Genomic DNA, 26,295 nt, shown 5'->3' on the forward strand with positions numbered 1-26,295 from the left:
TGACGACTTCAATGGGCTCTTCGCTACAAGCTTCCGCCGGGCCGGGCGGGGGCGGAGTGGGCAAGGCAGTTAGGCTTGGGCTTAAGTTAGAGGCTAAACTGTTTGTCAGGTTACCTTCTCCACCTCGAATTGGGTTTCGGCTGTGGAGAACGTTTAGGCAAGGCGACCACAGGCCCCACCTCTTCTCCTGCTTCACACTTCGTAAGCAAAGCTCTCAGCTTGGAAAGAAAGAGCTTGAGCTTGCACATCAGTCACCTTATCAATGGGTTTATTTAGTCTTTTGCTACTATAAGTAGACTGAGGCAGCCCCGGGCCTGGGCTGGCTTTTTGCCAGGGTGACTTATCAGGTGTGTGATGAAATAATGGAAGAGGGATAAATAAGTGGAGAATCGGAATACGATTTCAGCTTCTGTAGTGAATAAGTTTTGCAGCTTGCCAGCTTCATTTTGGAGTCAATGAGTATGCCTAAGCCTGCCAAGAAAATGTTTTTGTGAAATAGGAAGACAGCCGTGTAATTGCCACTGAATAGGAGATTATGTGTAGGAAAGTGCCCAGTATGCATGTATTGTTATTTTTGCTCTTTGAGGAAAATTGCTAGTAAATCTAAAACTTTTTAAGTTGACACCCATTCAGTTTCCTGATTTTTTTGTTGTTGCTGCAAGAAGCAGTTTAAATATTTTACTTAGAAAGCTTGAGGTTTGGAGTCCCACAGCCCTACCCCCAAATCTAGCTCAGACCCTTGATAGCTCAGTGCTTTTGAACGAGTGCTACGTTTGTAAGATAGGGGTGATAAAAGTTCCTGTTTCATTAAAAAAAAAAGTATGAGGCCTGTAAGGACAACTTCCAGCCGGCTTTGTAGGCCAGGCTTGGTGAACATTCTCCACTGCATTAGGTGAAGCTCTTGGAAAGTTAGTCGTTCACCGAGTGTTGTGTAAGCAAATTGAATGCTATCCTTACGATTTCATTTCCACTGACATGTTCTGTAACTCTTTGAAACTTGATGACTAGAACTGTAGTTGACATGTTGGCCCTTTCCCCCAAGAAACCACATAAATATGTCTGTGTTTCATAGCGCTGAGATACTTGACCCTGAGTATCAAATACTTTTTTGCCTTCCCCCTCCTTCTTCCTTAAATACCAGAAGCCAAGTGAAGAGTTTTAAGGAGGAAGTAATCAACTAAATCAAATGCTGCCATTTGAGTAAGATAAGAACTCAAAATTGACCTTTAAATTTGGTGGGGAGGTCACTGGTGATCTTGACAAGAGAAGTTTCAGTGGAGAGATTGGGACAAAGCTGGACTGGAGTGGAATTGAGAGAGAATGAGAGCAGTGAAACTGGAAATAGCCTTGATAGACAATTCTTGGAGTTTTGCTGTGAAAGAGAGAGAGAGAGAGAGAGAAAGTGTGGTTGCTGAGAGATGTGGCATCATGAGATTTTTTCCCCGCTTTAAAATGGGAGGTATTGCAGTGTGTTTGCATATTCTTGGAAATGGCCCAGTGAAGTGAGAATGTTTTTTTTTTTAAATATTTTATTTATTTATTTATTTGTCAGAGAGAGAGAGAGAGCGCGCGCACACAAGCAGGGGGAGCTGCAGGCAGAGGGAGAAGCAGGCTCCCCGCTGAGCAAGGAGCCGGATGTGGGACTTCCCAGGACCCTGGGATCATGACCTGAGCTCAAGGCAGATGCTTAACCGACTGAGCCACCCAGGCATCCCATGAAGTGAGAACATTTTATAATGCAGGAAGGAAAGGAAAAACTGTAGGATTATTTACTGCTCTTGAGTAATCAAAGAAAAGATGGGATCCAGTGCACAAGTGGAGGAGTTGGCCTTACAGAAAAACATGTAACAAGGGAAGACTGAGTATTAGGTACATTTGCAAGTAGGTTGATAGAGTCTGTGAGAGAATGTTTTCTTTGATTATTTCTTTTTTAATAATCAAGATTATGAGTGGAGTGTAAGGGTGGAGGAAAAGGTTTAAAGAGAGAAGATGTGAAACAATCATCTAGATTTTAGGTGCTAGGACTGTAGAAGAATGAGGGAATTGACTAGAGAAACGTGGTAGTAAAAACCCACTTTTTATTAGTGATCATGACTTAAAAGTGAGACCAGTGTGTTTTTCTTTAGCTTTATCTGGCTATTCCTATACAGGAGAGAATTGGGTTTAACCAGACTTAGGGTTTTGGATAGGAGAGTATGTAGAGGAAGAGAGAAGGAAGGAACTAGAGTATGTGTAAGGGAAGCATTGAAGTGAGTTGGAAAGAGAGGTAGGGGTTAGAGAATTTCATGCTTGAAATTATGATATAAACAGGATTCAGTTCTTGTTTTAGAGCAGTGGTTCTCAAAGTGTGGTGAATGGACCCCTTGGTGATTCCTGAGGCCCTTTCAGGGGATCCTTGTAGTCAAAACTACTTTCTAATACTAAGATGTTGTGTTTTTCAGTGTGTGCAAAAGCAATTACTAAAACTGCTGGCATCTGACTTGTACTATGCCTGTAGTTAAAAAAAAAAGTTTTACTTAAGAATGTCATTGATAAAATTAAAGCAATAAGATTACTAATTTTATAAAATCTCAACTCTTGAATACATGTTTTTTTACATGTTTGATGGAATGGGATGTTTTCATCAAGCACTTCTGCAAACTAAAATTAGACTGTCGTGAGGAAAGTTCTTATGCAATTGGATTGTGAACTGAACTAGTTTCTCGTGTAACAGTTTTTACTTGAAATCTGGTTATTCAGACTTGAGTATTTGGTGGGCACTTTCTTGAAAAGTGAACTGTTGAAAAGAAACTGTCATTCCAAGGAAAACAATTGACAGTGGTAGAATTCAAGTGTTCACATAAAAATTAGAATTTTGAAACACTTGTATAAGCCTCTGTAAGCTTCAAAGTGTCCCAATACCTAGAGACTTTGCTGATGAGATAGGTAGTGATGTTAACAAATATGATTTTTTTATATTGCATGGAAAATGTGTGAACATTTGGAAGAGCTGTAGAACTCAGTGAACTGATACTTTCCAAATGACTAATGTGTGGGTAAAAGCTTGATTCAAAGTGCAGGATAGATCAATGGATTTTAATGTAACAGAGGGAGAAAAGTTCACCAATACAATTTTCAGAGTCTATGTTACAACTGATCATTTATAAGAGTTGTTAAGTTTTGGTGTAGTATCAGAGAAGGATTCTCTGTAAAGTCTATTAAAATGCTCCTCCCTTTCTCAATTATATATTTGTGGGTCCAAAGTTTCTTCATATACTTCATCTAAACTGATTGAATACAGAAGTTGAAGCAGAAATGAGAAACCAGCTATTTTGGGGGAACCTAGTTATTTTCATTAAAATATGTCATTTATGTTAACATGTAATGGGTTTATTACTGTTGTTTTTAAAAGAAGTAATGTTTTAAAAACCTTTCAGTTTTATTTTATAGTATGGTGTCAATAGAGATAATTCACATAATCAAAAGCTCTTCGAGATCCTCAGTAATTTTTAAGACTGTAAAGGGGTGCTGAGACCAAAACATTTGAGAACCACTGTTCTGTGGTATGACTGTGAGAATATGTGACTGAGGAGGCTTGGAGGACAAGGCCATTGGAAGTGAGAAAGTCAAGGAATTGAGAGTTAAAAGTTCAGAGTATCTTATCATGGTGGATGTGCAGATCACTAAGATTTAGGACAAGAGTAGTATTGGGAGAGAAAGGGTACCAGTTGAGTGTTAAAATCTTTACTGAATGAACGGTGTTGTGGTAAATCAGCATAAGAAATCTTTAGTAATGAGTGGCTCTGGAAGGTCACAGTATACTGGAAAGCACTGGGTTAACTTACTGGCTTGGAAACTTCTTGATGTACCAGTTAGGACAAGGGTAAGTTACTAAGGGTAGCAAAAAACCCAACAGTAACGTGGGTTAAAGAATTAAGAATTTATTTTTTCCCACCTAACAATTTCAAGGTGAATTATCCAGTTTGGTGATGAGACTGATCCACATGATCACTCCAGGGACAAGTTCTTCCCACTGTATTATTTTGCCATGTTTTAGGGCATACAGTCATCAGCTGGGTTGCTGCCATGTCCAGGTTTCATCTGATGGAAAGGGGAAAGGGAGCGTGGAGGAGGAGGCATGCCCAGTTTCTTAATACTCAGGCCCAGGAGTGGCACTGATTTCTTCTGCTCATATTCTTTTGGTAAGAACTTAGTCATTTGGGCACAGCTGAAATAAAAAGAAGGCTGGGAACTGTAGTATAGCTGGGCAATCATGTGTCCAGGAAGAAGGAGAGAAAAAAATTTTGGTAGTCTGCCACTTTTGAAAACAAGGGCTATCTCTTACATTTATTGTATCCTCTAAAATATCAAGGGTATAGTTGATGGTTAATAAACACAAGTGAATTAAAATATAATCTTTATTATAGTTAATGTTTAAGGGTTGAAGTAGATAAATGAATTTATCTGGAAATGTCTCAGAAGAAGTTGCCTGCCTGCCATTTAGGCTGAGGATGAGTTTAGGGTGTTGTGGGATTAGTAGTTCTTTCTGTGAATGTCCATTCTTCATAATTCTTTGTCTTTAAGGACCAGATTATGTTCAACTTGATACAGACATAGATGTTGAGGGGGAATAGTTAAAACATGCTAAGAAACAGTGAAAAGTTATGTTTAGGATCAGTTTACAAACTGATCCATTGGTTGTATTCTTTGACTTTGTTCCAGGAGGAGGAGGAAGAAAATTTTTTTTTGCATTGTAAACTTGTTTTTCTCTTCTTATAACTCTTTTTTCCCCCTGGGTGTTAGGCACCTTGCTGTGACAAACTTTATACTTGTCGGTTGTGTCATGACAACAATGAAGATCATCAGCTAGATCGCTTTAAAGTAAAGGAAGTGCAGTGCATAAACTGTGAAAAAATTCAACACGTAAGATTTTATCACATTTCTATTTTCTTTTTAAAAAATGTTTGTTAAGGTGGTTTACAAAATTTAATCAACAGTATTGCAAATAAGACTTCCTTAACTCTAAGCAATATCTTTGCTTTAAATATTTAAAACCTTATAAAAATCTGCATGTATTGTAACATAAATTGTGGATATTCAAATAATAATACAAAATGTTTTGGTAAATTTAATTTTTAATTACACGTATCTGTTTTAGGCCCAACAGACTTGCGAAGAATGTAGCACATTGTTTGGGGAATATTATTGCAGTATATGCCATCTCTTTGACAAAGACAAGAAGCAGTATCATTGTGAAAACTGTGGAATTTGTAGGTACTGTATGTAAAATGTTCTTTTCTAATTACTTTTAATGTACCTGGGCAATAATAGTTTTTAAAATCAACTTTGTTGGGATATAATTTGCATCTAATAAAATGCATTCATTTTAAGTGTCTAGTAAGTATGACAAATATATATAACTGTGTTACTACCAACACGATGAAGATAAAAAACATTTCCGTTATTCTAAAAAAATTTTTCATGCCTCTTTTGTAGTGGTAATTTAATTAGCCCATCAGTTATTGTGTGGCTATTTAAAATTTTAAATACTTTTGGATATAAAATACGCTTTTATATGAAGTGTTTTGTAGGCAACTGAAGTAGAAAATTAGGGTGGACTTTTCTTTTTTAAAAATCAGTTTTAAAAAAAATTCTCAAGATATAAGCTGATTTTATAAAAATTGGAAAATATGAAAGTGTAGAAAGAATAAAAATAACCTATAGTCCAGTCTCTTACTGATAAGTTACCATCAACATGCCATATATAAGAATTTTTTCTTTCTAAAAATTCTGTATTAGATATATACAAAAGCACATATGTACAATGTGTTATAAAGCATACTAATACAATAAATAAGTCACTCAGTTTAAGAAATAGAATGTTACCGGGGTGCCTGGGTGGCTCAGTCTTTAAGTGTCTGCCTTTGGCTCAGGGCATGATCCCAGGGTCCTGGGATCGAGCCCTGCATTGGGCTCCATGCTCCACTGGGAGCCTGCTTCTTCCTCTCCCACTCCCCCTGCTTGTATTCCCTCTCTTGCTGGCTGTCTCTCTCTGTCAAATAAATAAATAAAATCTTTAAAAAAAAAAAAGAAGGAAAAAGAAATAGAATGTTACCAATACTGTTGGAGCTCCAAGTATTCCACTAATCTTCTCTTTCCCATTGGAGATAACCACCCTCTTGAATATTTTAAATCACTTTCTAGCTTTTATGTAGTTTGTTTTTCAGGAAGGATAACAAACATACCAAAAGATGCAGAAATCATAGACAAACACCTTATGAGTTTACTTAGGAAAACATTTTTTTAATCACCACCCAGATCAAAAAGTGGAATGTTCATAGCAATATAGTAGCCTCTCTTATGCCCCCTTCAAGTCAATACACTCTTCCAAAGGTGACCACTCTCCTGAACTTTTGTAAATGGGATCATATAGTATATGCTCTTTTGTGTTATTATATATTTAAGGCAATATCATTAGGTGTTTTCATAGAATTGCTCTATTTTCCTTTATGATTGACCCATTTATCACTATATAATGTCTCTTTTTATTGTTAGCAATATTTCCTGCCTTAAGAGCTACTATATCTAGATCAGCTTTCATTTGATGAGTTTTTGCATGTGTATCCATCCCTTTTTTTTTGTTCCAAACGTCTGTATTTAAGACATGTATCTTGTAAGCAGAACGTAGTTGAATTTTATTTTTTATGGAGTTCGATGAAAACTGTTTTTAGTTAGCATATTTAGTCTACTTATAATTGTATAAGTATATATATATAAATATACAATTTTCCAGTTAAGTCTACAATTTTAGTATTTTCTATTCCCTTAGTATTTGTCTATTTGTCTTTTTTTCCTCCTTGCTTGCCTTCTTTTGGATTAATCAGCAATTTTTCTATTTTGTTATTATTTTCTATAAACTTGTTAGAGATGCATTTTCTATTCTATTATTCTCTTAGTAGTTATCTTAGAAATTATAACATACATCCTTGGTTTACTAGAGTAAATGTGTTTATTGTTTCTGGGCAATGCAAGAACCTTAACTAAAAGGATTTACATGCAATTGTCATGTTTTTTAATGTGTATAAACTCTATAGACATTGTTTTGAACAGCCAATATATTCTTAGATTTACCTACATATTTACCATTTCTGTTGCTCTTCTTGCCTTTCTGCATCTCCTTTGTCTTAAGGATTATTTTCCTTCAGGTTCAAGAATTCTTTTCATTATTACTTTTAGTGAGGCTCTGCTGGTGACAAATTCTGTCACTTTTTTTGTCTCTTTGAAAATGTCTTTATTTTGCCTTCATTTTTAAGATTTTATCTGTTTTGGGTATAGAATTACTTTCCTTCAGCATTTTAAAGATACTCTGGTGCCATGGTTTCTGTTTTTGAGTCACCGAACAGGATTATTATTGCTTCTTTGAAGATAATCTGTCTTTTATCCCTCTCTCGATGTTTTCAAGTCATTGGTTTTTAGCAGTTTTTCCGTGATGTGTCCAGGTTTGTGAGGTATTTATCCGGCTTGCAATTTGTAGAATTTCTTGAATCTGTAGCTTGATGTCTTCTCTCAGTTTTGAAATATTCTTGGCCGGTATCTCTTCAGATAATGTTTCTGCCCCCTGCTTTTGCCTCTCCTGAGACTTTTCACTGTGTCCCATATGTCTCTTAAATTTTTTTTTTCTGTATTTATCTTTTTTTCCCCCCTTCATGCTTAAATTGCATACTTCCTACTGATTTATCTTCCAGGTCTCTTCCGTACTGTGTTGAATAGTCTATTTAATCTAGTGAGTTTTTCATTTTAGTTTTTTTTTTTCCCCTTAAAATTATGCAGTTTACATTTAGTCCTCCCCCACCCTCTGTACCTTCCATTTTTTAGGTGAAATTCTTCACCTTTTTTTTTTCCTTCGACATATTAATCACTGGTAATTTAAAGGCAATATCTGAGAAATCCACGATCTTGATTATCTGTGGGTCAGTTCTGATTTCTGTTTTTCCTCCTCTGGTGTTTGGTTCTTTAGTCCTGCCTTTTGGCATGTTTGATACTTTGTTTTAGTTGGTTGTTGGACAAAATTGTATAAGCTCTGGATGCTAATTTTGTCCAAAGAGAATTTTCTTTTGGCAAGCACTTAATTAGAGATAGAACCCATTGATCCAATTAAAGATTGAGATCATTTGAGGCCAAGTTTCATTTATAAGTCCTGTTCTATTTCGTTTTCCCTAACACTCAGGCTCCTAGGACATGGATCCTTAGGGGGCTTGACTTAAAGCCAAGGTGTTTACCAGTTCATCTCTTGTGGTGTGACCTGGCCTCCAGTTTTTTGTCTCCCTAGCAGAGAAATTGCCAGAGGGTTTACTTGGTTTCCTATCCCTTACCTACTGCTTGGTGCTTAGCTCCTTAGCTTCTAACAGAATAGCGTAGGGACTGCAAGTTCCCCAAGGAGGAAGAAGAAGGGAATGTTGGCTTTGCCTCAGGGTATTTCCCTTCTCTCTGGGATATTGATCCTTTAAGCCCTTAGTTGTTCTTTACTGCTATTAAATAGTTTGTTTGTTTTCTTTGAATCTAGCCTTTGTAGTTATCAGTGGGAGCTTTGGTCCCATACAGGCTACTTTACTTTTGTGGAGTGGAAGTTTACAATACATGTTTAGGTTTGCTTATTTTTAAAATCGTACTCTATATATTTTTTCTGTGGCTTTTTTTTTTTTTTTAACAGAACCTTGTTTCTAGGGTTCATCCTATTTGATTCATGAGCTCCAGTTCATTTTCAGTCTTGTATTGAGTTATTTTGTATGTCAGATCTGCACACAGTTTTTAAGTACCACTATTATAACAAAGGAATCAATACATTTTATAGTTAATTTATTGACTATCAAGTTGTTGAGTGTGCAGAATAGATAGACATCTCATCTTACTCTATATGTATTAAGCTTCATGAAATTAAGATGTTCTCAAATTTTAAATTCCTACACCTGGTAAATATTAAGCTTCATGAGAGCAAGGTATTATCAAAGTTTAAATTTGTATACCTGGAAGTGTCATGTATACAGTAGGTGCTTAGTAATTTGTAGGTTGTGTATCTTTAGCAAAATGTTTTTGGTGTTATGATTTCTGTCTGCATATGAGGAAAATTTGTCATCAACATTTAGCATCTAAGTATATTTTTAAATCCTTTTACAAATAAGAGAATATTTTTATTACATATTGCTTATATATTTATTATGAATGACAAGAATAAAGGCAGTAAAAGACAACTTCATTGGAAATTTTAATAAGAATTTAAATGTTGCAGATCTAAATTTTGATACCATATTTTTCTAGTTCTGAAGGGATATGTACTAAATTTGACAGTGTCCTTTGAATGTAGCTATTTAATGGTCATTTGTCATTCATGAATCTGGGACATGTCTATCTTGTTAATAACTGATTCCAGGTTTTAGATACAATTCTAGTAGGTTCTAGCTTGTAATTACTTTAACTTATAGTCCTGTAAATTTTTCAGTTCCTGCACTCATACCATCAAAATATAATATTCATTCCAGATCTCAAATACATCACTAATAGATTCTGGCTTATCATTACTTCTGTCAATGCATTGTCAAATTGAATGTTTTTGAAACCCTGAGAGCTCATAATTGTATTTAAAGGTGACTATCTTTTTAGTTTCAATATAACAAAATATTTTTTATTTTTAGATTTATAAACACCTTATTTAGGATGATCAATCCTGTAAATTTTTTCGATTTTTACATCATCTGTTTTCTTCGAGATACTTTTTTTTTTTTTAAAGATTTTTATTTATTTGAGAGGGAGAGTGAGCAAGAGAGAGAGCACAAGTGGGGGGCGGGGCAAAGGGAGAGGGAGAAGCAGATTCCTCACTGAGCAGGGAGCCTGGTGAGGGGCTTGATCTAAGGACCCGGGGACCATGACCTGAGCTGAAGGCTGGTGCTTGACGACTGAGCTACCCAGGTGCCCCTCTTCCAAATACTTTATACACATACTTCCTTTCAACATTTCTCTATTTAGGAGCCATACCAAGTAAATTTGGTGTATAAAGGTCATAAAAGATGGAAGAATGCTGTTACATCCTTTTAGCAAAATGGGATGGTCTAGCTTCATGTAACAAAATACTGTGAATTGAAGTCCCTCCTGTTGAATGACTGAGTAGGTGAGGAATCCATTTTTGTTTTCCCCTTAGAAATACATTGTGTAGGAGCACCTGGGTGGCTCAGTTGGTTGAACATCCAACTCTTGATTTTGGCTCAGGTCATGATCTCTGGGTCATAAGATGGAGTCCTGTGTCAGGCTCCATGCTCAGCAGGAGTCTGCTGGAGATTCTCTCCCTCTCCCTTTGCCCCTCCCCCCACACTCACTCGCTCTCTCGCTCTCCCTATCTAAAATAAAAATAAGTAAATCTTAAAAAAAAAAAATATATATATATATTTTTTAAAGATTTTATTTATTTATTTGACAGAGATAGAGACAGCCAGTGAGAGAGGGAACACAAGCAGGGGGAGTGGGAGAGGAAGAAGCAGGCTCATAGCAGAGGAGCCTGATGTGGGGCTCGATCCTGTAACGCCGGGATCACGCCCTGAGCCGAAGGCAGACGCTTAACCGCTGTGCCACCCAGGCGCCCCTTAAAAAAAATATATTGTTCATTTTCTTGTGAGGCCATTTATCTAGGGTATGTGTTTTAGACAGATGATTATGATCACTTCAGGTAGGTATTTTAGGTGGTATTATGTCTATTGTCATTGTTAAAAAAATCTTTGGAACGTGTTTGTACAGTTCTTTCAGAGTGCCTATAGCACACTGAAAATACACTCCTCTTGGGGATTTTCAGAGGTATTCATTTTTATTTTTTTAAACCTTGCTTAAAGATATTGGGAGTAGGGGTGGCTCAGTTGGTTAAGCATCCACCTCTTGATTTCAGCTTAGGTAATGATCTCAGGGCTGTGAGATCAAGCCCTGCATCGGGCTCCATGCTGGGTGTGGAGCCTGCCTAAGATTCTCTCTCTCCCTCTGCCACTCCCACACTCCCCCTCCCTCTCTAAAAAAGAAAAAGATATTGGGAGCAAAATCTATTAAATAAGATTGGCAAATACTGTGTTTAGTCAGAAATGACATGGCCATCAGATAATGACAATTTTTTAAACAATAAAAATATCAAAAGACAAGTTAAAAAATGTTTTTCCAATAGCAGTGTTGTTGGAAACCCTTTACCCATGATTTTAAAAAATCATGTCATTTGAATGTATGAATTATTCTATTTTTACTTAAATATATGTCTTTATTTTGTAGTTGAACCTTCTTTGATACTCTTTTACAGTGAGTCCTCTTTTGGATGTTAAAGACAACTTTTTTGTCTTAAGTATATTATGAAATTTAGTTATTGCTTTTAGTCCATTAAACAAATCTGCAAGGTAAAGGTGATCAGATTTCTCCTACTGGTGCTTGGTACTTATAACACCTCTAAGCTTGACTCTGGTCTCTGGGCTTGAAAATTGTCTTCAGGCAGTAATCATTATAAGGAAATCAGTGGTTCTTCTAGAGTTTATTAATATATTATTCCTGATTTTATATTTTAAAATAGCTCCATGATATTTAGATAATCTTTTGACCATCACAGTTAATTCTCTCAATCTCAAAGAGTGACGTGCCCTAAAGATAGGGTTTCAGTTTTTCTTCAGAGGCAGACATCCAACACTGAATTTTTTTGGCAATGGCTGCATATATCCTTACTGAAATGTACTAGAATGAGCTTTTTCTCTTTTTTTTAAATGGGGAAGTATAATTTCTTATTGTTATTAAGTAAGCACCGGATATTTACCATGAGAGTATGATATGGCAGATGTGGTTTTGGGTTCTGATTTTTGATCTTAAAAAATGTTTCAGCCCTTTGACTGTATAATTCCATTTTTAGATTATTCCAAGGAAATAGAGGTATGTACCAAAAATAATGTGTAGAGTATGTCTTGTACCGATAAATATATAACAAAAATATAATGAAAAATGAGAACCAACATGTATGTTGGAGGATTGTTAAATTTGCAAACACATATTAAAAGTAATTTCTTGAATAATATTTAGGGATTGGGAGAATGATTGGTACAAAATGTCTGTCAGGATATCGTACATACCAAAATATTAGCAGTAATTACCCATGAGTGGTGGGATCATGATTGATGTTTGGTATTTGTTGGTATAATTGTTGCTTCATGTTCTTCTGGGTTTTACACTTTTTTTTTCTTTTTTTAAGGATTTTGAGAGAGAGAGAGCACACCCACGAGTGGGGGCAGGGAGGGAGAACTGGGTCAGGATGTAAAAGTATTTACTGTGTGTTGGGGTGAAGTTTGAGAGACACTGCTGCAGAGCCTCCCAGATCACCTCTAACTGGGATTTCAAGTACTGATGCCAAATTGGCTGTTTTTGTTTAAACAGAGTCTCCTGGTAATAAATCATTTTGGTTTTTGTATGTTAGAAATATCTTTATTTTGCTTTCACTTTTGAAAGATATTTTGTTGGATATAGAATTCTAAGTTGACAGTTTTTTCTTCCAGTACTTTAAAGGTGCTCCTCTACTGTATTCTATATAATACCTGATGCATTGTTTGCAGTGAGAGGTCTGGTGTCATCCTTATCTTTGTTCCTCTGTACAGGCCTTTTTTTTTTCTGGCTGCTTTTAAGATTTTATCTTTGGTTTTGAGCAGTTTGTGATGTTCCGTGATAGAGATTTTTTTCATATTGCTTGTGTTTAGGGTTTGTTGAGCTTTCCTTTTTTGTAAGGGCACAACATAGAATTTTCATTTATCTCTTTTATTCACAACTTCCAGAGAAGTTGCAAACGGTCTTTATTCAGGACACCCCTGTGCCTAGCTAAGTGTTTTCTTATTGTGAAAGAAGGGGATAATAAGAATTTGGGGACAACTGGCAGTCATCTTTATCATGCGAAATACATTTCAAATGGATAAAAGAAAAATATAAAAATTCCTAAGTATTAGAGGTATACATATATTTATAACCTGTAGATTTCAAAAGTCTTTCCTAAACAAGAGGCAGAAGCATAAGCCGTAAAGGAAAATATCAGTGGTTTTTTAGTACGTAGGAGTTAAAATGGCTGTATGACAAAATATATAAATCAAGATAGATGACATACCAGGAAATTGTAAATATACGAATGAAAAAGATGAATAGTCAGGATATATAAACAGATGTTTTAAAATGGTAAAAGGCAGATACCGTAGAATGAACAGAGCATACATGAACAGACAATCCACAGTAGAAATCCGTGTGGTTCATAAACATTAAAATATATTTCCTGTCTCATTACCTGAGAAATGCAAATTAAAATGACATCTTTTATTTGTCTATCATCTAGGTAACCAGTGTTCACTGGGGTGTGGGGGACACGGGTGCTGTCACACATTGTTAATGGGAGCATAATTTAGTATTGTCTTTTTGGAGGTCAGTTTGTTAGTATCAAAACCAATGATGCAATACCCTCTGATCCCGTAGTTTCACTTTTAGGAATCTTATAAAAATTATCAACAGATGGGCTGAGTGGTGTCTGTATAAGCATATTTATTTATTTATTTGAAGATTTTATTTTTATTTGTCAGAGCACAAGCAGAGGGAGAGGGAGAAGCAGGAGCCCGATGGGGGACTTGATCCCAGGACCCTGGGATCATGACCTGAGCTGAAAGCAGACGCTTAACCGACTGAGCCACCCAGGTGTCCCTGTATAAGCATATTTATTTTATATCATTGTATTGACTAAAGATAGTAAATTATATACGGGAATACTTTTAAGAATTATGATCTATCTATACTGTGTAATACTGTGTAATTATGAAGAGAAGTGAAGTGGTTCTATATAGACAGAATAATCTTCAGGATATGTTTTCAGTGAAAAAAAAATCACAGAACAGGATATATAGAAAGAATCCGTTTATGTAAAAAATAAAGCCCAAAGGTTGTGTGCGTGTATGTATTGCGTATACACTTTTATAGAAGAAACGTGGATAGATACCATTCTGTTTATAGTGCTTATGTTTGGGGAGTAACATTGGGGAGGTGGGGGTTTACCCCATGTTCGTCATTGTGATTTGAACTAACTTTACAATGAAACTAAACTTACATAAAAATGAGTAAATTACCATTGTAGTGAAAATGAAGCTAATTTTTTGGCTTTCTCGTGTATTTTTAGGATTGGTCCAAAGGAAGACTTTTTCCACTGTCTGAAATGTAACTTATGCCTAGCTATGAATCTCCAAGGAAAGCACAAGGTATATAATTAAGTTTGCATAATTTAAAAAGTATTATATTGTGTTTGAAAACCGGCTTAAATCGTTATATGTTTGGAAGCATGCTAATTTTCAGATACTACCAAGTACAACTATGTTGCTTTTTATTTTTGAGCATTAATAAGTAGGTGTTCTAAGACTGATGCCTCAGAGTATCTGATCTACAATTCTTTTTCTTCTGTATAGTGAATACCTTTTTTTTTAAAGAATTATTTATTTAGAGAGCACACAAGCACGGGGAGGGGCAGAGGGAAGGGGAGAATCTCGAGTAGACTCTGTGCTGAGCACAGGGCTTGATCCCAGGACCCTGAGATCATGACCTGAGCCGAAATCAAGAGTTGGCCACTTAACTGACTGAGCCATCTAGGTGCCCCATAATGTGTAAGAATACTTATATCAGTTATTAGCATAATGTTGACAACTTCTAAGTAAGTTTATGGATTCATCTCATTGATACTCGTTTTAAAAATAACTAAAAAGGAGGGGCGCCTGGGTGGCATAATCAGTTAAGCATCTGTCTTCGGCTCAGGTCACAATCCCAGGGTCCTGGGGTCGAGCCCTGCATCATCAGGCTCCTTGCTCAAGGGCATGCCTGCTTCTCCCTCTCCTTCTCCCTTCCCCCTACTTGTGCTCTCTCGCTCTCTGTCAAATAAATCCGTAAGAAATTAAAAAAAAAAAAAAAAAGTAAAATTGCATAGTAAAAAACAATAGCAATGTAACAGCATTTCAAGAAAATTCAGAAAATATTTTTATATTTCCTTTCATAGTTAGAAATATTTTTAATTTTGGATATAGTAATTATGTCATGATACCAGGCCCTTTAAAATTATTTTTCATTATTTAGAAAAAAATCTAAAAAAATCAGAGATTGGAGAGGCTAATGAGGATTTTTTTAAGTTTTTTATTTTAATTTGATACGGTTAACATTAATGAGGATTTTTAAATAGATGCTGGCCTAAAATAGTCAAGTGTTACAAGAAATTGAATTGCATAATGAGCATTTGGGATATGGTGACAAGGGAGAAGGGAAAAAGAATGGGGCTGAATAAAGATGACTCCTAAGCTTTTTAGCCCTTGCTTTAAGGTACTTGATTGATAGACTGTGAATTTGTTGGAATTAAAAGATTTGAGTTTGGTTTTATAGACTTGGGTTGGGCGATGATAGCTGTGTGGTCTTTCAAAAACTGTATACACATTTTCTTTTATGGTATCTTTGTTTTGTTTGTCGGTTGTTTTTTTATGGTCTGTATTTTAGTAAATGGTTCTATCATATACTCAGGTGCTCACTTAAAAAACCTGGGCATCATCCATGGCTTGGTGTTTCCCATTACCTTCCCGTGTTTAATCAGCCTGTTTTACCACGTTAAGAAATCTGGCACTGGAGGCAGCCTATTGGAGCTCAAATACAGTTCCACCTCTTATTAGCATGTGACTTTGGAAGTTATTGAGCTTCTCTAGGCCTCAAATACCTCATCAGTAAAATGGGGTAATAATTGTACCTGTGTTTAGAATTGTGGGACTTGATTGAGCTAATGCAGGTAATGTACTTAATATATGGCATGTAGTAAATTTCAGTACTATGAACCGTTATCATTGTCAATATCCTTAAGTAGCTTTGGAACAAAATACATATAAAATAGAGAGATTCCAAACATCATTATTTCTGCATCTTTGGTAAATCTTGATTCACTGATTTTCTTTATTTGTAAAATGAAGATAATTTGAACAATTAAGATGTATTGAATAATTTCATTGTTTCAGGTAATGTGCAAAGCCTGAAATAGTTGGTGTGAGTTAACTGTGCAGTTCTTGTCTGACATATAAGAGACATGTATTAGTGTTAATTATTGTCTTTAGTAAGTTAGTATCATTGTTTTCTTTATCATTAGTTTTTGTTAATATGTATGTATCTGTCATTTCCATCCAGTTAAGCTTTTAGTAATTTGAGTTTCTCTCTTAAACAGTGTATTGAAAATGTTTCCAGGCAGAATTGTCCAATATGTTTGGAGGTAAGCTTAAAATATTACTTGCTTTGGAAATATGCCCTTTTTTTTTTTTTTTAAATTCAGTTTATTCTCTAGAAAACCTGAGGACATCTAAAGAGTGAGAAATAATATTTTCTTAGCAAAAGTCATGTTGAAATTGCAATAAAGGGGTGCCTGGCTCTCTCAGTCTGTGGAGATGCAAGTCTTGATATCAGGGTTGTGAGTTTAAGCCCCATGTTGGATGTGGAGCCTACTTAAAAAAATTACAACAAATTTGGGAGTAGCAAATTTGTGAGGTGTTAATAACTTTAAAAAACATTCCATTTTTTAAGATTAAATTTTTTAAAATTTAAATTCAGTTAATTAACATATAATGTATTTGTTTCAGGGGAAGGTGCAGGTCTCTGATTCATCAGTCTTATATAATACCCAGTGCTCATTACATCACATACCCTCCCCAGTGTCTGTCACCCAGTTTCCCCATCCCTCCACCTCTCTCCCCTCTAGCAACCCTCAGTTTGTTTGCTATGATTGAGTCTCTTATGGTTTGTCTCCCTCTCTGGTTTTGTCTTGTTTCATTTTTTCCTCTCTTCCCCTATGATCCTCTGCCTTGTTTCTTAAATTCCACATATCAGTGAGATCATATGATAATTGTCTTTCTCTGATTGACTTATTTCGCTTAGGATAATACCCTCTAGTTCCATCCACGTCTTTGCAAATGGCAAGATTTCATTTTTTTTGGAAATATTCCCTCTGGAATTTAAAGTACTTGGATGTTTATATTGTCTTCATGCAAACACTAACATTTATTTCCTTTATAGGACATTCACACATCCCGTGTTGTTGCTCATGTCTTGCCATGTGGACATCTTTTACATAGGTAAAGTAATTCTTTTTTTTTTTTCTCAGAAATGTTTGAAAATAGTGGAGGTGCTTTTTTGCTTTACTAAAATAGTGTTATATATTTTTTTTCAGAACGTGTTATGAAGAAATGTTGAAAGAGTGAGTGTTTGATGGGATTTTTAAAAGTTATAACTGTAAGATGTCTGATTTTTTTTTTTTTTGGCACGGGGGATATGGCGGTTGGCAAACATTGCTGATACTTAAATCTTATTGGCATGGCAGATACTTATCTTGAGATGGGTAGGGTAAATGAACAGTGTTAAATTGGGCAAAGCATTTTGCAGATACAGGACTGCATCTTTGTCTCCATGCTTGTATTATGCTTTATCTCATCCCACAACTTGCAAGACCTACCTCTTCTTCTCTGGCTGTGCTTACCAGGGGGCACAGACTCTGCCAAAGGCAATCCATAGCACTGTAAAAATGCTGAGGCATGTTGCTCAAAATTCTGTTAAGTCTTTATATTGGCCCAGGATGATCATCTGCAAAGAAAGCTGGTAACAAGATTATCTAAAGCAGAGACTTTATTGTGGGGGAAGGATGTTAAAATGAAATGAGAGTAGTTAGGAGAGAAGAGACTGTGTAAATGTATTTTGGTCCTGCAAATTCATAAGCAAAACTTTTAATTTTAGAGCCAGGTAGAAGGGAATCCTTCAGAATTTTTAGAAAGAAAATGATACAATCTGAATTGCCTGACTATATTAAGAAATTGAGGTTATTTAGCTAAAAAAAAGCAGCTGAACAGGTTTTTAAAATATATTAAATATAGGGGTGCCTGGCTCACTCAGTTGGAAGAGCATGTGACTCTTGGTCTTGGGTTGTGAGTTTGAGCCCCATGTTGGGCGTAGAGATTACTTAAATAAAGAACTTTATATAAAAAATGTATTAAATGTATTCTACAAAGAATAGGGACTAATTCCTTTAGAGAACTGAGGAAAAAGAAGAGGTCTAAAAAATACCATAGGTTACAGGATTTTTTTTTTTTAAAGATTTTATTTATTTATTTGACAGAGAGAGAGACAGCCAGCGAGAGAGGGAACACAAGCAGGGGGAGTGGGAGAGGAAGAAGCAGGCTCCCAGTGGAGCAGGGAGCCCGATGCGGGGCTCGATCCCAGGACCCTGGGATCAGAACCTGAGCCAAAGGCAGACGCTTAACAACTGAGCTGCCCAGGCGCCTCGTGGGTTACAGGATTTAATTAATAACTATAGTGTAAAAGTTCCCAGGTTTGTAACAGGTCATCCTGAAATACAGAATAATGCTCTGTTTTGGATGGTTTATGTGCCAGTTAGCATGCATCTTGTATACCTGAGTTGATATACTCCTTGTTTAATGTTTGGAAAATAACCTTTCTATCTCTTCTAGAGGCTACAGATGCCCACTGTGCATGCACTCTGCTTTAGACATGACGCGGTACTGGAGACAGCTGGATGATGAGGTAGCACAGACTCCTATGCCGTCAGAATATCAGAACATGACTGTGGATGTGAGTATAATCATTTTAGGTTCCTGGTGGATGTTCTTGTTTATTTTTGCCTTTTTGCTGAAATCTGTCTAAAAAATACTGCTTTGGGGGGGCGCCTGGGTGGCACAGTCGTTAAGCGTCTGCCTTCGGCTCAGGGCATGATCCTGGCATTCTGGGATTGAGTCCCACATCAGGCTCCTCCACTAGGATCCTGCTTCTTCCTCTCCCACTCCCCCTGCGTGTGTTCTCTCTCTCGCTGGCTGTCTCTCTCTGTCAAATAAATAAATAAAATCTTAAAAAAAAAAAAAATACTGCTTTGGCATAGACACCAATGTGATGATTAATGGGAAGGACCAAATAATAGATTTTAGTTACTTTGAATTCAAAAGACCAGACCAAAAAACTCCTGAGAATACCTTAATGCAATTCTTCCTGACACTAGATGGCAGGCAAAAACTTCATTCTGAATTATTTACATCTTACTTGTCAGAGCCAGTCAGTAATGTAACTGAGTGGAGGTGAATTACTACTCTCATGTTTTATTTTAATGATGATTTATTTGTAATTATTTTTAATTTTATTTCAGGCATATGTCTTTGTTGATTTTTGAAGAAGATTACTTTTGTTTTTTAATGTTCATTACCCTTTTTATTCATGTGGATAATTGACTTGCTAGTAAGGTCAATGAAGGATCACTTTTAGAATACTAATTGATAATTATGTGATGTTTTACTACAGGCTTCAGTATGCTATGTTCCATGTAAATCATTTTTTCAAATAACAGCTTTATTGAGATATAATTTATATGCCATGTAACTCGTCCATTCGAAATGTGCAGTTCAGTGCTATTTAGTATATTCTTGGAGTTGTGCAAACATCACCATCATCAATTTTAGGATATTTTTATTGCCCCCATGCCCGTTAGCAGCCATTCCCCAATCCCCTAGCTCTAGGCAATCACTAATCTTTCTACATTCAGGTTGTATTCTTATTTTCCAGATTATAATTTGAGCAAATTTGGAAGTTTTCTATTTATTATGGTATGGTATTCTAAAGCTAATGGTTTTCTCACATAATAATGCATTGATCTATTTTCAGGTTAACACCTTTTTATTTTTCAGGATTCAGTACTAGAAGAGATTAATTCCCAAGTGACATTTTATTGTCATTTTAGGGATGTGCCAAAAGCTTCTTTTAATTATTAAAGTAGGAACTACTTTTTTGGACTTTAATTCATTCCTGAGGCATTAAGAACTTAGTATATTAAACCTAAAGAATAAGCAAAAATATTGAAATTGTGTAAAGATTTGTTTTATTAACTAATAAGAATTTCGCAGGTGTCAAGGAAAAATAAATCATGTATGTTATTTTGAATTCTGAGTATAGGTGTCAATCAGATTATACCTGTTAGATTTTATGCTCAGTACTATTTATACTATTTGGGAACAGTTTTAAAATAAGACTTCTTGACTCAAATCTACGCTTTCATCTTCTAAATTCAAAGCTACCTTAATAGCCTCTTAGAGTTTTCATCAAAAGACATTTTCATCACAAAAGACATTTCTGTTTAGGGAAATATTTAGACTTAGCTATATGTGTTTCAGTTCTTCGGTATGATTTTTGAGGAATTGTTTTGAGCAGACAATGCCATTTTCTATCTATAAGGTTTAATATACTTAATTTGAATTCATCTCTTCACTTTTCAGATTCTCTGCAATGATTGCAATGGGAGATCTACAGTCCAGTTCCATATTTTAGGCATGAAATGTAATATTTGTGAATCCTACAATACTGCTCAAGCTGGAGGTTGTAGAATTTCACTAGATCAGCAATGACCAGGGTATACTACACTGGAAAACTCAGCATTTTCTGATCTAGAAAGAGGCTATCTTTAGTATTTTCTTGTCATAATGTGTCAGAATCTATGCATTAGAGTTGATGTGTTTTGTACTAGTGTCACAGCATAAAATCATATTACATGTACTTAAGGATTCAGGGTCTCTTTATAGAATTATCATAGCTTTATATTGGATGAAAGCCACTGTGCTTGTTTTTGATTGGGAATTCCTTTAGTGTCAATTGTTTGGAAGCCAATGATGTTTGCCACTGAAATTCACATCTAGAGAAGTATATTATACTTCCATGGAACTTTGCATTAAGTGACACTATGCACAAAGAGTTCATTTCTAGTTCTTGATAGAACTGCACTTATTTCTCAGTATTATTCTTGACTTTTTAAGGGCTGTGCTATAATGAGAATATGTTCTGTCTTACTGTTGAAATCTTATTACACATACTTTAGAATTTTCTAAGACAGTCCTTTGGATCCTGTAAATGTGAATTTTGATGTAATAACTGCTAATAAAATTATATCGAAACGGTGTTTTATGGAAAGTTTTTTCCAAGGTTATCTGTTTTTGGCTCAACTTCAGCAATATAGTCATATGTATTTCTCTCTATAAATACAAATATGCATACATATATATGTTTGTATATATATTTCTATAGAAAACCTCTTTTTTTTTTCCTTTTGAAGTATTCTTCCATTAGAGTAGTCAAGAAAAATATAATAGAACTCTTCCAAGCCTTAAGAAAAACCATCAACATTGAAATAATTTTATTTTGGTTTCCCAAAGTTATTCTTCAAGGATTAATTCATTCGGTCAGCAAGTATTCAGTGACCAACTACTATGTGCAGGGTAAGGTTCTAGATGGCTGTGGAGACAACAGTGAACGATATAGACAGAAGTCCCTGCCCTCATGGTGGTGCCTCGTTCTTCATATGCCTCATGACTAGCCTTTTCCTTGCCTTTTTTATTTATGAAGTGGTTGTCTTTGGTGTAAATGTCTTTTCTTCCCCAAGTGCTTGAGAGTAGGTAAGTAGAAGGGGCATGGAATATTCCTGGTAAGATCTCAATTTTATAATACTTTTTTGGGCTCATGTAATGGAATTAAATACACCTCTTAATTCAAGAACAAAATACACAAAAATGCTTTGATGATCCTACAGCTTTTAGAGTAGAGTTCCAGTATCCACCTTAGCCTGTTTTATAAAGAGCTTTAGGTTAGGAAGTAAAATGTGTACATATCAGTTGATGGGTATTTATTGAACACCATTTTTGTAACTTTGAGCTAGTTGAATCCCTTGCAAATAAGAAAGTTTGTCTTAGAACTAGAAATCCTAACATTTCTGGTAAATTTATTTCTTCTGTTGAAGTCTCTTTACCCGGATAAAGGCAATGGTATTGATTTTGTTTTGGGCCCAGATCTTTATTCTCTTCTGCCTTCCTGTCTTCTCTCTTCTACTCCTCTTGTGTTCTCCCTGTGTCAGTTTCCTTGGCCTAGGCAGAGGAGCAGGGCTGATCTTGATTTGGGGAAGGAATGTGTTATCTTGCCAGGTGTTAACCAATCAGTATACAAATAAGGAAAGACTCATTTTCCAGTTGTATTACTTTTTATTTCTGTTATCTCACCATGTTAAACTAATTTAAATCCTATTACTTTTAATCACAGAATCACTGGATCTTGAGTAGGAGTGAGCGTATAATAGTAACAAAGCTTCGTGTTTTGAGCATCTACTGTGTGCCAGGCTTATGCATTAGTATTGATCGTCATGATAATTCTGTAGGGTAAGTGTTGTCTTCAATTTATAGATGAGAAAGCTGAGGTTCAGAGGTTAAATGACCAGCCTGAGTAAATGATAGTTATTAAGTGTTGGGAGCTGGGAATCAGATTAGGTGTCTGTGACCCCAAACACCCTGTACCACCCGGCCTTTCACTCAAACTTCAATTTTGTTCAACTACCTGTGTAATAGCTAAGTCCTCTACATGGAGGAGCTCATGATTTGATAGACTGTCCATTTTTAGATGCTTTAATTCAAAATCTGATTACTTACATCTTCAACTCAGGATCCAAATTTGTCCAAAATAATGCAGGATTAAATGCAATCACTTGTTTACATCCAGTCATGTGCTTGAAGCAGTTTTCAGATGCCCTTGAAGTCTCTAGGCTGTAGTACTCAGGATTTCTTCAAAGATTTGTCGTTGGCACGTTAATTCGTGTTTAAAATCCTACAATTCTCATTCACAATTAGAAGTTCCTTAGCATTCAGTATGTAATACTTAATATGGATAATCTTAAATGTTTTTGGCTTTTTCTGATTTCAAAAATATCTTTTGTAGGAAATGTGTAAGAAAAGGTGAAAAACTCACAATCTCATCTTCCAGAGGTAAATATTATTAACATTTTAACAGATAACCTCATTGTTTTTTCTTTCTCTATTTAGAGACTTTAAAAATCTTAAAGAACTATTAAACCCTTAGTCTGATTTTAAGTATGGTAGAATTGTCCATGAAATAAGGTAGAGAAGACTCTTGTGTCTGAAATAAGTCAGGTTGCCCTGCTACAGAATTTGTATCTAGTGTGTACTTATTTTAAAAGCCCGTAATTCAATATGTTTATGAGCTTCTTGGTATGCAGAAACTCATTTGGTCCCTTTTATCATTCAAGAGTGTGTATGAAGTTGTTTATTTTTATCTCTTGTAGCTTTTAGAGTCTTCTTAACTAGTACAGGGAGCTTTGTATGGTACTAACTTGAACTCATGTTTGAGGTATGTTTATGACATCAGAGATTTTAAAACCAAGCTTTTTTCCACTAAAACATTTTTATAATGTATACATGTTTAATTTTCTTTTAATTTTTTTCAAGTTTTGGTCATGAATCAAAATGAATGTGAGTACTGTGAAGTCAAGATCCTATTTTATAAGTGCCTGGCACTTAATAGGTGGCCAGTGGTGAATAAATTAATTTGAAATCAGTTAACTAATTTGAAATGATGGACGTTCATTCTTTATTCCATTTCTTTAATCATCTCTGCTTAAATTCTCTTAAAACTTTTTGCTGTTTGCCTTATATTTACTGAATTTATTTCTTACTAAGTAGACTTGTTTCTTATTGTCATTTTCATGTGGATTTTTTTCCTTGTGTTTGTCCAATTAATCCTTTGGATTATATGCCACCTTTGGGCAGGTCTGCTTTTTTTGTTTGTTCTAAAACACTCCTTTTCATTCCCATAATAGTTTTACACCTACCTGGTTATCTTATGTCTGATTTCACACCTTATTTATCCATCCTGCCAGATTACTTTTCCTGCACTTAGACTCATTACAGTTTTGGTCAAAATAATGTACAAGCTTCCTAATGTTCATTTGATTAAGCCCAGATTCTTTACTTTGAAGTCGTTAAAATATTGTTCCAGTTTTATCTTTTCAGTTTTATTTTTCATTATTCATTTACATATATTTTTAAAATACACGGCCTCTGAATTTTTGCTCCTTTGTGCATACGGTTCCTTCATGGAACAGTTATTCTTAGAAAAATTGTTGTCAAAGGCCTGCTGCTTCTTCATAGTCCAGCTCAAAGTTTACCTGTTCCGTGAATGCTAATTAATACCCCACATTCTTTTGTAATCTCTCTCTCTTCTACAATAAGCACTTTTTACCAGTTTTAAAGTACTTAGCATTTCTTTTATTATAGTTCAATTTTTGCTTTTCCCCTCATTTCAACATTGTTTATGAAACAGTTTATAAAGCTTCTTATAGATAAAGCTGGGTTGGGGTGGGGGTACAACTAAAGCTACTGAAAGCTTTCTAGCAGTTGACTCAGGCAAGACAAAACAGGAAGCAACTAACTGATCAGGGTTAGGGTGAATGAGTATTACATTCTGAGGACAGTGATGGGAGTTTTCATATCATATCTTGCTCATAAGAATTTGTTGTATTTCTAGTGAGGTTAAAATCTTATTCCTAAGTTTTCATCATACTTAAGAATCTGATAGAAGTGTGTGTACACATACATATAAAAATTGGTCGAGACTTCCCCAGCCCCCAAGTGTTTAACACTTGAACATATTGATTGAAGTGTGATGATATCATACCTTTCTCAGACTAGAAGACAGAAATCAAGTCATGCTGGAAGCTGCTTGTTAGGTTCATTTGTCTCATTTAACAAATGATTATTTTGCGCTGATTATATGCCAGACACAGTATGTAGAGCTAGATTATAAAAAAAAAGAAAATGAGTAAGACAGTAAATGACCTCAAACTGTTCCTGGCCTGGGAGAGAAGGATGTGTGACTGACAGAACATGCTGCAGGAGTGCCTTGGCTGAATTCTAACCTTAATGTTAAGTGGCTCAGTAAAGAGGGAGTCCTGAGAACTAGACTTTTCAGGACAACTTTTTGCCTTGGTTCTGCCACGCAGGGACCACGTAAGCCTGTGACTTGTATGCCTTCTATTTTAGAATAGGCATTTAAACTTAGATTCCTATGGATGTCAATTAACAGAGGCTCAGTCCATGATATGTGATACACTGGGTCCCTGGTGGAACACCTGCCATTCCTCAGTTCATTGATTGCCCTTGCCCAGATTATGTTGCTTAGGCATGCCAAGCGTCTACTCTTGTAAACCTCTGATCAAGATCAAAGCTTCAGGCTGGTTGCACTTTTTTTTCCCTCCAGACACAAACATATATTCAAACTGGAGTCAAAACTTGTCTTAATCACCAACCTGCTTCCAACTTCTGTCTCATTTTCACGCTTTGTCCTTTTCCTCGTCTCACGTGCACGTGTTCTGTTTTTCTGGAGTCAGAATTCAGAATGAGCCAATTATGGTGAACGGCTCTTTAGCCTGTCTAGAGGCTCCTGGAACTGCAGCCTTTGCCACTAGAGTGGATTAGGGTGGGGCTTGGCCATTGGCTCCTCATCCTCAAGTATGTGGGGACCCTGAGGAGCTGAGCCTGCCTGCTGATGCATGGAGAACCCTGAAAGGCAGGGATGGTTCTGGGTCTTCTCCCAGGGCCTGGTTACCACATCTGTCAAAGGATTTTTGGAAACCCAGCCCTGATGTCCCTGGCTGTTGTCACCACCCCTTTCTCCCCACCTCCCACTTGGCATCACAGCAACATTTGCTTGAGATCTCTGGTTGGCATTTGTTCCAGTCTGCCTTGCTTAGATTATTTACATGTTAATGTTCCTTGTTGAATTCTAATTTCTTTTAGAGCATCTCATACAGTGTCTTACATTGAACTTAATATGATCTGTGCTTTCTCTTATTAAAGTTTTAAAGGGTTATATTACTCTGGAGTTCTGAATCAAGTTTTAAATCAATTGAGAAGTAAATATGGGAGTCAGATATTGCTGCTAAAGCTGGGAAGGGGATTGTGGCTTGGAACCAGGAGCTTGCTCCTCCTTGTTCTCAGTTGAGTTTACCCATAAGGTCACAGGCTACAGGTGTCCCTCTACAGGGGAGGCTCTGTCCTAGGGAGATGAGCAGTGAGTTCTAAATATTGCAGCTGCCTGGGGCAAGGCTGGAGCCTTAGAAAGGATTTAGACCACATGGGTGTAATGGCTTTTTCTCAAATCTCATCACTCTCACTAACTCTCCTCTGGTGGGGTGGGGTGAATGGAGAAGCTGTGGAGGGAGGAATGGAGGCTTTCTTTCCAGTACTTCCAAAGGGGGCAGAATTGTTTGAGGCAAGAATATAGAGAAATTCTCCTTTAGAGACCCTGAGGCAGCCCTAGATCCTGGCATTGGAAGTATAATCTGAATCTGGTTAACCCCTGTGGGCTGAATGTAATTTGCAGAGGATAGATGAATAACTTCTTTCT

The 26,295-nt window shown here is 36.0% G+C and overlaps 1 protein-coding gene across 5 annotated transcripts in view; it reads left to right on the forward strand.

Moving 5' to 3' along the window:
• Positions 1 to 21,010, forward strand: part of RCHY1 (ring finger and CHY zinc finger domain containing 1) — a 47,818-nt gene extending 26,808 nt beyond the window's left edge. For 3 of the 5 annotated variants that reach the window (XM_008693220.2, XM_008693218.2, XM_008693217.2), the window contains 8 exons: positions 4,783 to 4,902; positions 5,138 to 5,253; positions 14,180 to 14,258; positions 16,241 to 16,285; positions 17,083 to 17,141; positions 17,237 to 17,263; positions 18,528 to 18,648; positions 20,334 to 21,010. In XM_008693220.2, the coding sequence (XP_008691442.1) occupies positions 4,783 to 4,902; positions 5,138 to 5,253; positions 14,180 to 14,258; positions 16,241 to 16,285; positions 17,083 to 17,141; positions 17,237 to 17,263; positions 18,528 to 18,648; positions 20,334 to 20,462 (696 nt within the window). In that variant the 3' untranslated portion in view covers positions 20,463 to 21,010. Of the gene's footprint in view, positions 1 to 4,782; positions 4,903 to 5,137; positions 5,254 to 14,179; positions 14,259 to 16,240; positions 16,286 to 17,082; positions 17,142 to 17,236; positions 17,264 to 18,527; positions 18,649 to 20,333 lie in introns of those variants that run through there. The other 2 variants (XM_040624937.1, XM_040624938.1) reach the window with 2 other exon arrangements.
• The last annotated feature ends 5,285 nt before the right edge of the window (positions 21,011 to 26,295 follow it).

Source organism: Ursus maritimus, unplaced genomic scaffold, assembly GCF_017311325.1.
Source record: "Ursus maritimus isolate PB19 unplaced genomic scaffold, ASM1731132v1 scaffold_8, whole genome shotgun sequence".
NCBI lineage: Eukaryota > Metazoa > Chordata > Mammalia > Carnivora > Ursidae > Ursus > Ursus maritimus.